We start from the raw sequence: 13,692 nt of genomic DNA on the forward strand, positions 1-13,692 counted from the left end.
CACTGGTGGTAGATGAGGAGATTCCCCCCACTGTGTAAAGCGCTTTGAGTGCCCAGAAAAGCGCTATATAAATGTAAGGAATTATTATTATTATTATAAATGGAGCAATGGAACAGACAGAAAAGCAAGCAGCTTACAATGATAAAGACGGTTCAAGGATGACAGCTGCTGGACATGACTGAATTGAAATACATTGTTTTTGCTGGTTTGTATGGCTGTTTTTATAATGCGAGTCAAATCGATAAAGGATTTTGCTAAACGAATAACTCCTTTTTGTGCCAATGACGAGTTTTGGCAATCCATGTTTTAGGTGTATTACGGTAGTGGAAGCCCTAACGCACAGGTGTCAAACTCAGTTCCAAAAGGGCTGCAGCTCTGCACAGTTTAGTTCCAACCCTAATTAAACACACCTGATCAAACTAATTGAGTCCTTCAGGCTTGTTTGAAACCTACAGGTAAGTGTGTTGGAGCAGGGTTGGAACTAAACTGTGCAGGGCTTCGGCCCTCCAGGGATTGAGTTTGACACCCCTGCCCTAACGCATGTCCTGAGTGAAATACATGATGTCCAAATGTTCGGCAAATTTCTGAGAATTTCCACCACAAAATGATTATAGTGATTATTGCGAAAATCACACAAAAAAACCCTGTTGGTCTGATATTTTTAAGATATTGACTTCCATTGCAGAAAAAAAAAATTATACTGTGGAAATCAAAATCTCCTTTCTGCAAAATGATTCTTGTTGTGTTCAGAAGGAAGAAACTCAAAGAGGTTTGAAACAAATAAAGAAGTGGGTAAATTATTTCATTTTTAAGTCAAAATGTTTTAATCCTATAGATTCTTTTAAAATGAAACACTGTCAGAGCACAATAAGGAAGTTAACAATTATTGTGAGTTTACATTTCTACCTGTTTTACCACCTTAAGTAATTCCAGAAGACTTGCAATATAGTGTATGAAGACGCCTCAGTTCCCACTCATTGTAACCGGAAAAGAGCAACCAGCAGAAAATCAGCTTTTTTTTGCCTTCCACGGAACCAAAAAAGTAACGTGAAATGAAATGAAATAACCGATTAAACAGTGACTAAATAAACTGGTCATTCAACATTAAACTCAGAAATCAAACTTTCTTCTAGTTTCTCTTCCATTGTCCTTCTAGGCTGAGTATGTTTGCTTAACTTCCCAGAGTTCTATGATTGTTTTGAGTCCTTATCTCACTTGTTGGCAATGAAGTCACCATGGCAGAGCATGTCTATCTGTGTGCTGCTCCACTGCTAATCCAAAGATTTCAACAGATGTCTTTACTGACTTAAAAAAACAATGGTGTTCCTATACAGCCCCATGCATTCATAGAAATACCACCTCTTAAAGATATAGTTCACCCAAAACCCCCCACAAGACATTTTTCTTTAGTAAGACATTAAAGAAGATTTTTAGCTAAATTCAAAATCCCCGGTGGTTCATGTAATGGCAGTGAATGGAGATGGGGTTTTAAAGGGGACCTATTATGCCCATTTCTACAAGATCTAAAATAAGTCTTTGATGTCCCTAGAGTGTGTATGTAAAGCTTCAGCTCAAAAAAACACACAAATAATGTTTTACAATGCATTGAAACTACCTCTTTTAGGTTTTGATTTGAATTGTGTCATTTTGGCGACTGTCGCTTTAAATTCAAATGAGATTGTGTAATAGAGGAGGCTCATTCTTCATCCTCGTAGTGCAGATGGTCTGTTTAACTGTTTTCTCACTGGTGAAGCGTTCGGTTTTTCATCATAGAAAGTCCACCATGTAAATAGCAAATGCACCATGGCGGGATGCAACTGACTTGCGCAACTGAGTTGAGTCTCTGATTGATTTAATGCATGTTATGCTCAAAACACACCCATAACTCATTAAGAGTATAAGCAAAACCCTGTTAGACCATGCGCTAGGGGGCAGAGCATATTTTTTCGTTCTTAAAATAGCAAAAGTTGATTCGGACACGACCTTAATGCTTTTGCACCATGCACTTTAGACTTTGCGCCTAGACCGTAAAAATAGAGTCCGTAATCTTAATATAGCCTGAATTTGCATTCTCTCAAACTCCTGTAATACAGTGGTATAGCACAACAGAAACAATATACACTTGTTGGAACATTTGGTAGTGTGTGAGATTTCAGGGTTTGGACTTACCTACAACCGTCACAAATGCAACCCGCGAGGCAATGTAGCGCTTGGTCTGTGCATTGTAGGCTACACAGGTATAGTTTCCACTATTTTTTTCCTCTAAGTTGTTGAGAGTGAAGTTGGCTGGGGAAGATACGGCGTTCGAGGGCAGATTCACTCCATTAAACACCCACTGGATCGTAGCAGGTGGGTTCGAATCAGCGGTGCAAGTGAGTGTTAAAGTAGATCCTTTCTTGAGATATGTATCTGTCGGAAACTGATTCATAAGGATGTTCTCAGGGCCGTCTAGACACAGAGGGGGAAAAAAGACGATTAAAAGAAGGTTCAATTTAGTAAATCACAAACTTGTAGCAAACTTCACAATTACAAAGCATCAGCAAATAATATATTAAATGAAGTGTAACATCCTAAAAGGGTCACGAAACCCTTAAACATATTTTTTTAGATGATTACAACAGTTCGGTCTAGTTCTCAAATCTGATTGGCTGATAGTCTTGTGATTTTCTGCAATTAACAGCACTTGTACAGCCTCCTCATCCTTCTGTATTACTCCGCAAACATAGAGTGACAGCAGATCAATAAACTCACTACAGTTTGACAAATATTGCAGCTGTTAGACAACATAATGTACTTTTGAGGCTTTCAGGCGAGAATGTAGTTGTTTAGATTGCAACTATGCAGTTTATTTATAAGGATAGTACCTATTTTAAATACTCATAATTGATTCAGTGTGTTGGCAGCCAGTGTGTCATACAGAGCAGAACAAAGGTGATTGACGTTACGCCACAAGAGAGCTGATAATAACTCCTTATGGAAGAAAAACAACATTTTCTCAGCATAAGTTTCAAACTACAGCTGAACAAAGGTGAGTGACATTTTAAGTCAATCTCTCTCTTGTATGACGTAGTGCTGTATTTATACCATAGTAATCTGGTAGTGTTTGCTTTGCTTTGGCTTTTTCGGGGTTAATTATTGTGAAATCCCGACTGCAAGAGAGAAATACTAGGAAATCTCTGTAGACTGATGACATTTCATGCCGTTTAGCCTTCTATAATCTTATTAATATAATCTTAATATGTGAGCAAAATCATCCCTTTTGTAATCATTTTAGACATTACACTAGAGAATCATTCAAATACTATCTCTAAAGTAAAGTTGGTAAAGTAGCAATGATTTCTGCTGTTCTGACGTTTAAAGTAGAAGAAAGTAGTTCCTCTTACAAATGATTTTTAGACTCAGTGTTTTATTCCCTTTTTATATACACGATTATGCCGTCGAACTGTTGTATAAATGCAATATCACACAAGTAGCAGTGCGTTATGGCTGCGTTATCGTCACTAGTTGGACACTAATGGGGACACAGCCTCAATGCTTGACAGAGGGGTTGTGTCTGAAGTTGGGACTGACGCGATCGTCATAGCAGCAGAAATTAGTCAGCAATTGGCTAGTCTGAGCTGGTGAATTTGCATTCAGGGATCTGATTGGCTGATGCTTCCATCGGCGTTTGAAAAGTTGAGAAAGTCTCAACTTCTGCAGCGAGCAAGCCTCTTGTCAATGGGGCATAATCACTCAGCCTGTGGCCTCGAGCCAACACACGCCTCATATATATGTGCCATGTTGCTCAAAACACTATTAGGACACATATATTTCATTAACAAGTGAAAACGTTGCCATTGTTTACGGCAAATTTATTCTTCCAGTTTTGAAGCAACGTCACAGCGATGAGGTCATTGCATAAATTACTCTACTTAGTATAGTTTGTAGTACTTATAGTGTTTTCTTTTAAGGTATGTTAGCATCATGTGCTTTAATTACACTACAACCTATACAAATAATGTTTTCTGGATTTAAAAAGTAATGTATTTTCCTTTTAAAGGGATAGTTCACCCAAATTTGAAAATTGTGTCACGATTTACTCATCCTTTACTTGCTACAAACCTCTTCAACTTTCTTTAGTCTGCTGAACACTAAAGAAGATATGTTGAAGAAAGCCGAAAACCACTGACCTATATAGTATTTCAGCTTTATTCAAAACATGTTTAGTGTTGTTCAGCAGAATAAAGGTTTGAAACCACTTGAGGGAGAGTAAATAGTGAGTACATCTTCATTTTAGGGTGGACTACCCCTTTATGAAATGCATTTCTAGTTTCTGCAATAAAAGCTCTGCAATGTTAGATTTGCGACACTAATTTACATCCTCCACCTTATCCTAATACTGCTAATATTATCTTCAAATGAGGAGGAAGTGTTTTGATTATCAGGATGTGGTTATACAGTAACTGATGAACTGCATTTTAACCAAAGATGTTTCTAAAAAAAAAAAAAGCAATGATACAGTAGTTTAAGACTTGAGAGACTGTGCTGCAATGTGTTTAAAGTCTGTCTTTCAGTATGGTTTGATCTGTCTGGAATGTAAAAGCACACACAAACACTATTTAAAGACATTTGAAGTTCATAGGCTCAACCGTATTTAATCTAATCTCGGTCTCAATTTTTTTTTTCTTCCTGCACCTGCGCCTGAACCTGTCTGAACTAGAAAGTGGCTTGCGATCTGTGCTGTCATGTGTACTTTCTAGTGTGCACCATCTGCAGAGACAAAGACTGCTGACAGTAAAAACTATTTCAACTTACCTCCAGGAGGTTTAGTACTAGGGCATTGGTAGATTTACTTCAACTATTTGCATGCGTACACTACAGCTTTGTTGTAAAATCAAGTTCACAATGAAACTACTTATTTAAAGGTGCTGTATGTAAGTTTTTGACTCTTCTAAAGAATAAAAATACTATAATATGTTTGCAGATATTTAAGAAATATGCTAAGTAAACATTTTTGTTTATCTGAAAAACAATACTGAAGTCAAACATTCCGCTTTGAAAATGTGCTTTCTGTGCTGGAACGTCTTTGTTTTGTTCCCCGCCCAATGCCAGTTTGGCCAATTATATTTTAGCACCCTGGGTCATTAATTCATCATTAATTCAATCAAGTGATCAATCAATCAATCAATCAATCAATCAACCAATCAATCAATTAATCAATTAATCTATTAATTCACTACTTAATTAATTAACTGAAATTGTGATATTTTAAACTACAAAGCTGTTGTATTGCTTCTAAATAAATGAAAATGAAAACTATCAATGTAAAAAATGCTATCGTTTTTCAAAGTAGGCTTCAACGTGCAACTTTGTGAAACCAATACAGTAACATGTCTTCGTGTGAACCACAAAAAGAGAATTTGCAAATATGTGCATGTATATTTTGTGTTCAGACTAATAATGTGTTTTGGACGACCAAATCCACAAGGGCGTACTAAAGGACTGCAGACTTCAGTTAATATTTCTTGATAAAGTAGCCAGACATCAAAGTCCTCTGCACATAAAAAAGTGAAGGAAAAAACTACATTTTTGCAAGGGATGATAATTTACTCATTATTTAAGCGGGTCGCACACTGGATGCGCCGCTTATCGCCATAACACGGCACATACATGACAGTTGGAAGTATCGCACACCAGACATGCACGTTCACATGTTATTTAGAATGAAACTATTCAGATGGTGCTCTGTGAAATATAAGTCCTGAATCGTAGCTGGGCGCTAAAAACATCCACAGACTTGCGGCGCCGATGTGCCTACCCTGATTGAAATCTATGTTTAGAATTCTAAAATGCATGGCGCTGTGTGGCGCGACGTTTGCATATCCGGTGTGCGTCCCCCTTTACTCATCCTCAAGTAGTTCCAATCCTTTATGAGTTTTCTTATTATGTTGAACACGAAAGAAGATAATTTGTAAAAATGTTAGAAACTTGTAACCATTGACTTTCATAGTATGGGGAAATATACTACTATGAAAGTCAGTGGTTACAGGTTTTCAACATTTTTCTAAATATTTTATTTTGTGTTTAACAGAATAAAACAATTGAAGGATGAGTAAATGATGGCAAAATTAAACATTTTGTGATAACTATCCATTTAATTACACTATACACTGTAAAAATGCTGGGTTCCACACAATCCCTTCATGTTGTCCCAACACAAATGGATTAATTAAAACTTAATAGTTTTTACAAATTTAAGTGAATTGAACATAAAGGGCCCTATCATACACCCGGCGCAGTGTGGCGCAAGACGCGGCGCAATAGTCTTTTGGTAGTTTCAGCTTGGCTCAAGAGTCGTTTTGAGGCATTGCGCTACGCTGTTTAAATAGCAAATGCATTAGCGCTCATTTGTGCGCCCATAGGCGTTCTGGTCTAAAAAGGAAGGCGTTCTGAGGCGGACTGCTGGCACATTGCTATTTTGAGAAACTATAATAGATTTTTCATTAGACCAAAACTAACCGGGTCTAAACTCCGGTGCAGAGTTGCGCCTCGTTTACGCACTGCTTAATACGCACAAGAGAGCAATAGGCAAATATCTTTACATATGAAAAAATTTTAAAAATAAGGATATATATATAGGATATAATAAGAATAGATATAGGATATAAATATAAAGGATTAAAATATTACAAAACATATTATTTTCTAGCCTACATAAATATGAAAAATCACTGCTTTTATGTCTTCTTCATCTCGGGAGGCTTTTTCAGTTCATTCATAACAATTTGCTTTTTTTAAAATGTTATTATTATTAGCAGTATTATTTATTATATCCATATTTATATTTGTTTTATTAAAAACAAGCTTAGATTTGCCCACCTGTCAGGTTTTAGACCATATGGGGCACAGCATGTGTTTTAGGATATAACTCAGGTTTTTGAACACACTTCGTTATTGTTGTTTATTTATTTGTTTGCTGGAAATTAGAACTGAATTTAGAAATAGTTTTTAAACGAATATTTGCGCTTAACAAACGCAATTAATTATTTATAGGCTAATTGATGTCTGTGCGTAAAGGTTTCCCTATCCAAGAGCGAAAGTGAAAGTCATCCATTATCTCTCATTCTCACGCAGTAGATGCTCTGTTTATCAGTTTTCTGTTAAAAAACTGTCAACTGTGAACTGTTTGCTTGTGAAATACTCAGTTTTTCCACTTAGACTTACTTTGCGTCCTGTAAATAGCGAATGCGCTCTTGGCGCGGCGCAGCTGGCTCTTAAGGGGAATGGGAGATGAGACTCTAATTGGTTTATTCTCAAAACACACCTATAACTCATTAAGAAAATAAACTCAACCCTTTTAGCCCATGCGCCTTGGTGCAAAGCGAATTTTCCCATCCGTAAATTAGCAAAAATGCATTCTGACACGCCCTGAAAGCGTTTGCGCCCTGCGCATGGACCGTCAAAATAGAGCCCAAAACGATTAGGTTGTCCCCAAAGAAACAAGAATAGTGTTGATTAAGCTCATTTTAAAAAGGTCAAAATATTTTTTTGAGTGTAGTCATGTACCGTAAATGTATTCTAACAGTATATTGCATGTTCAGTATTTTCATTATAGCTTGAAAGACATGGTGATTGAGATTTCTTGTTGTCTCAATACAAAAAAATGACATAATTAGCGTTTAAAATGACATGAGGGTGAGCAAAGAGCTGAACTGCTCTCTTAAGGCAAAGCAGTGTGTATTCATGTCTCAGACTAAGCACATGTGGGTGTGTTCATATACGTACAGCTCACGGTGAGATTGAACGGCGCGCTCTTTCCCGACTCCAGTGCGTTCTCTGCTATGCAGACAATGGGTCCTTGAAGATCTGTACGACGGACTTCAGAAATCTTTAGCTCATTGCCGACAGCGTTAAGCTGCATGTGTGTGCCATCCACCACCAAAGGAACCGAACCATTTATCCACTTGTATGTAAAGGAGCCTTTAGCAGAGCATGTAAGAACCACTGTGCTGTTGAACTCCACAGGTTCCAGGACATTTGACGATATCTTGACATCGGTTACAGGCTCTGGAGAGAAAAGGAGAGAACAATGGATTGCGTTGCATGCATTTGAACAGGGAGTAAACCCTCAGAGGTGAAATGTCTTGCTCATGGCCATAAAAGCTACAAGTCAGGACTTGCTTCTTGAGGATTCAATCAACAACCTTAGGATAGCCAACACTTGAGATCTAACATCAAACGCTTGCTTTCCAGTTACTAAATGAATGTCTTTGCAATGAGTCATACTGCAGTCAGAATTCACTAACTGAGTCACCAGTACTATCTACTTGGGTTGATTCAATCAGATATATCATCGTTCTCAAATTGAACTCCATATTATAGTGTACATATAGACCATTGCTGCCATGAATGGTGAATAGCAGCTCAATAATGCTTTTAAATATGGATAGTTTACCCCAAAATGAAAATGCACTATTTATTTATCTTCAAGTGGTTCCAAACCTGTACAGACATCCCGAGTTGGGTAAAGTCATTTCCGGGGTATACAGAGTTGATTTGCGGGAGGTAGCGGGATAGTGGGTGCCTGATGAGAGAGAGAGGGGGGGAGGGGAGGGGGGGGAGCTGGTTTAATGAGCGACGTATCTGAGTAGGGGGCGTGTGACGTACCCGAAGAGCTGTGGGAGTTGTGCGCGCGACATGACATACCTGAAGAGCGGTGGGGGTAAGTTGCGCGCGACATACCTGAAGAGCTAGGAGGGATGCGGTGGAGAGAGGGGTGTGCAACGTATTTAAGGACCGGGCGGAAGACACGCGATTTCCGGGAGATTATCATATATTTGCTGCCATCCGGGAGTGTCTATGCATTTGAGGGATACTCCTGCAACTTCCGGGGGTTGGGATGTCTGCCTTTATATTTTTTTCTTAGTATTGTATGAAGATATTTTGAAGAAAGCTGAAAAGCTGTAACCATTGACTTCCATAGAATATGTTTCTGCCATTATGGAAGTCTTCAGGTCTTCAGCTTTCTTCATATTGTCTTCTTTTGTGTTTTAAACTCATAAAGGTTTGGAGCAAGTAAAATGATGACAGAATTTTGACTTTTGGGTGAACTATTCCTTTAAGAAGTTTGTTCAAGACTTAATTATCCAGTAACGAATGCAATTTACTTACCAAGAACCTCAAGATCAATCTGTCCAGTCACCAGGTCTCCATTGTTAGTGACTATAGTGAGAATATATTCCCCTGTGTCCTCCTTGACTAGCGGCCCAAGCTGAAGCTGAAAGGTTGTCCTGTTGCAGCTGATTCTGTTGACGTACGGCGGGCGAACACTTACAGTGTTCGATGAGGGAATGACTGTGACCATCGCGATCGGCTGACCTTTGTTGAAGGTCCATGTTACAGTTAGAATGTCAGGCGTCGAGACGACTGTTGTTTTGAAGGTCACGTTTTTACCTGTTTCAAAGAAAAGGTGACTTAATTAAAGATCTTAGGAATGTATACAAACATTTCAGTCATTCAACAACTTCTGATTTAGTGAATGACAATACAAACTTCTATTTAACAAAAACAAATATTGTCAAATGGCAACAACAGGGCATGAATATGTCACTGATAAGGGAGATATATATATATATATATATATATATATATATATATATATATATATATATATATATATATATATATATATATATATATATTCCATGACCGTGTACCACAAAACATATCACAACTGTCAATTATTTAAATTAGGATATATACAGAGCATCCGGAAAGTATTCATAGCACTTCACCTTTTTCCACTTTTTTATGTTGCAGCCTTATTCCAAAATGGATTTAATTAATTTATTTCCTCAAAATTCTACACACAATACCTCATAATGAGTTTTTAAAATTGTGGCAAATTCATTAAATAACAAAAACTCAATACTTTGTTGATGCACCTTTGGCAGCAATTACAGCCTCAAGTCTTTTTGAATATGATGCCACAAGCTTGGCACTCCTGTCTTTGGGGATTTTTGCCCATTCCTCTTTGCAGTACCTCTCAAGCTCTATCAGGTTGGATGGGAAGCAACAGTGTACAGCCATTTACAGATCTCTCCAGAGATGTTCAATAGGATTTATGTCTGAGCTCTGGCTGGGCCACTTAAGGACATTCACAGAGTTGTTGTGAAGCCACTCCATTGATATTTTGGGGATGTGCTTTAGGTCATTGTCCTGCTAGAAGATGAACCGTCGCCTCAGTCTGAGGTCAAGAGCACTATGAAGCAGGTTTTCATTCACGATGTCTCTGTACATTGCTGCATTCATCTTTCCCTCCATCCTAGCTAGTCTTCCAGTTCCTGCTGCCATAAAACATCCCCACAGCATAATGCTGCCAACATTATGCTTCACTGTAGGGATGCTATTAGCCTGGTGATGAGTGGTGCCTGGTTTTCTCCAAACGTAACGTCTGGCATTCACTCCAAATAGTTCAAATTTAGTCTCTTCAGACCAGAGAATTTAGTTTATTATGGTCTGAGAGTCCTTCAGATGCCTTTTGGCAAATTCCAGGCAGGGAGTGGCTTCAGTCTGGTCACTCTACCATACAGGCCTGATTGATGGATTGCTGCACAGATGGTTGTCCTTCTGTAAGATTCTCCTCTTACCATTGAAGAACGCTGAAGCTCAGTCAGAGTGAACATCAGGTTATTAAACACCTCCCTGACTAAGGCTCTTCTCCCCCGATCACTCACCTTAGATGGCCGGCCAGCTCTAGGAAGAGTCCTGGTGGTTTCAAACATCTTCCACTTACGGATGACGGAGGCCACTGTGCTCATCTGAGCTTTCAGAGCAGCAGAAATTTTTAGTAACCTTCCCCAGCCTTGTGCCTCGAGAAAATCCTGTCTCAGAGGTCTACAGACAATTCCTTTGTCTTCATGCTTGGTTTGTGCTTTGACATGCACTATTAACCCTGGGAGCTTATAGACAGGTGTATGCCTTTTCAAGTCATGTCCAATCCACTGAATTGACCACATGTGAACTCCAATTAAGCTGCTGAAACATCTCAAGAATGATCAGTGGAAACAGAATGTACCTGAGCTCAATTTAGAGCTTCACGGCAAAGGCTGTGAATACTGACGTACATGTGATTTTTCAGCTTTTTTATTTTTATTAAATTTGCAACAATTTCAAAAACTCTTTCACATTGTCATTATGGGGTATTTTGTGTAGAATTTTGAGGAAATCAATGAATTTAATCCAATTTGGAATAAGGCTGCAACATTAAAAAAATGTGGAAAAAGCGAAGCGCTATGAATACTTTCCAGATGCTCCGTACATCATTTGAAAGCTGAATAAAAAATGTTGACACCACTTCCGCCACCATTTTTTGTTTTGTTTTTTTAAAGCCCTATAAAAATATTAAAATTATTGTACATTCTTAATTAAAAAAACACATATTCAATTAGTTTACCAGCTGAATATTAATAGCCTTCTTCTAAAGCAAAGTGTAATCCTTTCTTTTACTTATTTTTTTCCATAATTTCCATTGATGTTTTGGTTTGGTAGACAATATTTAGCTGGGATATCACTATTAAAAAAAAATCTGTATTCTTAGTTAAAAAAAATCTAAATATAGAGAAAATGACATTTAAAGCTGTCCAAATCATGCTTTCAGCAGTGCATATTACTAAACAAGAATTGAGTTTTGAATTAAAGTAGAACATTTACAAAAATCTTCATGAATATGACCTTTACTTAATATTCAATGATTTTTAGCAACGAAAATCTATCATTTTGAGCCTTACAATGTATTTTTGTGGCCAATATACTAGTGGAACATAAGACTCAAGGGTCACACACCCACTCGAGCGCACACACACTTACAAAATACAAACACTTAAAAAAATAGCCAATAACATTGCTTTTTAACTACAGCTACCAGATAACCAACATTTCTTAAGCTCTCCAGACACCATTACTTCAAGCCCTACAAAAATATCAACATTATTTTACATTCTTAATAAGGAAACATGTATTCAATTCATTTACAGGCAAATTTTAGTAGCCTACTTCCAAAACCAAGTTTAATCCTTTCTTCTACTTCATCTTTTCATAATTTCCATTGATGTTTTGGTTTGGTAGAAATATTTAGTTGAGATCTTTAAATAATTTGAATTCGTAGGGTTAAAAAAATTCAAAATATTGAGAAGATGATATTTAATGTTGTTCCAATCATGCTCTTAGCAGTGCATATTACTAAACAAGAATTAAGTTTTGAATTAAAGTAGGAAATTTTCTAATATTTTCATGAACATAACCTTTACTTAATATTCAATGATTTTTAGCAAAGAAAATGTCTCATTTTGAGCCTTATAATGTATTTTTTGGCCAATCTATCAGTGGGACATAAGAGTTAAGGGTCACACATCCACTCGAGCGCACACAAACTTTCAAAATACAAATGCTTTCAAATATATATTTTCAAAAACAGCCAATCACATTGATTTTTAAACAACAGCTACCAAATAACCAACATTTCTCAAACTCTCCAGACACCATTACTTTACAGAAATATCCACATTATTTTACATTCTAATAAGGAAACATGTATTCAATTCATTTACAGGCGAATATTAGTAGCTATCTTCTCGAGCAAAGTATAATCTTTTCTTCTGCTTTATTTTTTCATAATTTCCATAGATTTTTTGGTCAAAATCTGAATTCTGTGGGTTAAAAAAATTATATATATTTATAAAACGACATTTAAAGTTGTTCCAATCATACACTTAGCAAAATTAATAAACAAGAATACACACCCACCCACTCTCTCTCTCTCTCTCTCTCTCACACACACACACACACACACACACACACACACACACACACACACACACACACACACACACACACACACACACACACACACACACACACACACACACACTTTCAAAATACAAACACTTTCAAATATATATTTAAAAATAGCCAATAACATTGGTTTTAAACCACAACTTACTACAGATAACATTTCTCAAGCTTTCCAGACACCATTTGTTCTATTACTTTAAGCCCTACACAAATATCAGCAATATTTTACATTCTTAATAAGGAAACAAATTCAATTAGTTTAACTGTTACTAATATTAGTAGCCTACTTCTAAAGCAAAGTTTAATCATTTCCTCCTTCTACTTCATTTCCAAGATCCCTTAGAACTCACACCTAAAATGCCACAACCATCTTGCTATCGATAAATGTTAGCCTAATTAGCTACTGAAAACATTTAATAATACTACCAAATATTAATATTAGAGTCATAAGATAATATTATAATATGCCAAACTCTTAAACTAAAACACACTGGAATCATTTGCATAATATCCTAACACTTCCATACACCCACTTACCTACAACGCCGTTGATTTTGTCGGTAGCAAGCGGACTGCTCCCGGAACAGCATCCTTGAAAAAGGCACGATATTCAGTCAGGTGAACATGAGGATGAATTTAAACGACTCGTTATATATGCTGGTGTATACTACTGTTAATAGGCCAGCCTTAGATTAAGTTTTAGCTTTTAAAACATAAGAAGTATCACGTTTGTCTCTAATTTTATTTGAACTTACCCAGAGCGGCCAGAATGATAAGCAAAGGCAGCCTAAAGTTATAGAAATCCATATGGAGAGCTGTGAGTCCCTGGAGCGACAGAGAGGAATGTGAGACTGTGAGACC

At 37.1% G+C, this 13,692-nt stretch overlaps 1 protein-coding gene across 4 annotated transcripts in view; it reads right to left on the reverse strand.

Annotated features, from left to right (window-relative positions):
* si:ch211-264f5.6 overlaps positions 1-13,692 on the reverse strand; it is a 42,766-nt gene extending 29,074 nt beyond the window's left edge. For 2 of the 4 annotated variants that reach the window (XM_087295316.1, XM_087295317.1), the window contains exons 1-5: positions 13,587-13,692; positions 13,369-13,422; positions 9,151-9,432; positions 7,765-8,046; positions 2,170-2,448 (exon numbers count right to left, since the gene is read on the reverse strand). In XM_087295316.1, the coding sequence (XP_087151442.1) occupies positions 2,170-2,448; positions 7,765-8,046; positions 9,151-9,432; positions 13,369-13,422; positions 13,587-13,638 (949 nt within the window). In that variant the 5' untranslated portion in view covers positions 13,639-13,692. Of the gene's footprint in view, positions 1-101; positions 2,449-7,764; positions 8,047-9,150; positions 9,433-13,368; positions 13,423-13,586 lie in introns of all 4 variants that reach the window. The other 2 variants (XM_087295319.1, XM_087295318.1) reach the window with 2 other exon arrangements.

This window comes from Danio rerio, chromosome 19 (genome assembly GCF_052040795.2).
Source record: "Danio rerio strain M-AB ecotype USA chromosome 19, GRCz13ab, whole genome shotgun sequence".
NCBI lineage: Eukaryota > Metazoa > Chordata > Actinopteri > Cypriniformes > Danionidae > Danio > Danio rerio.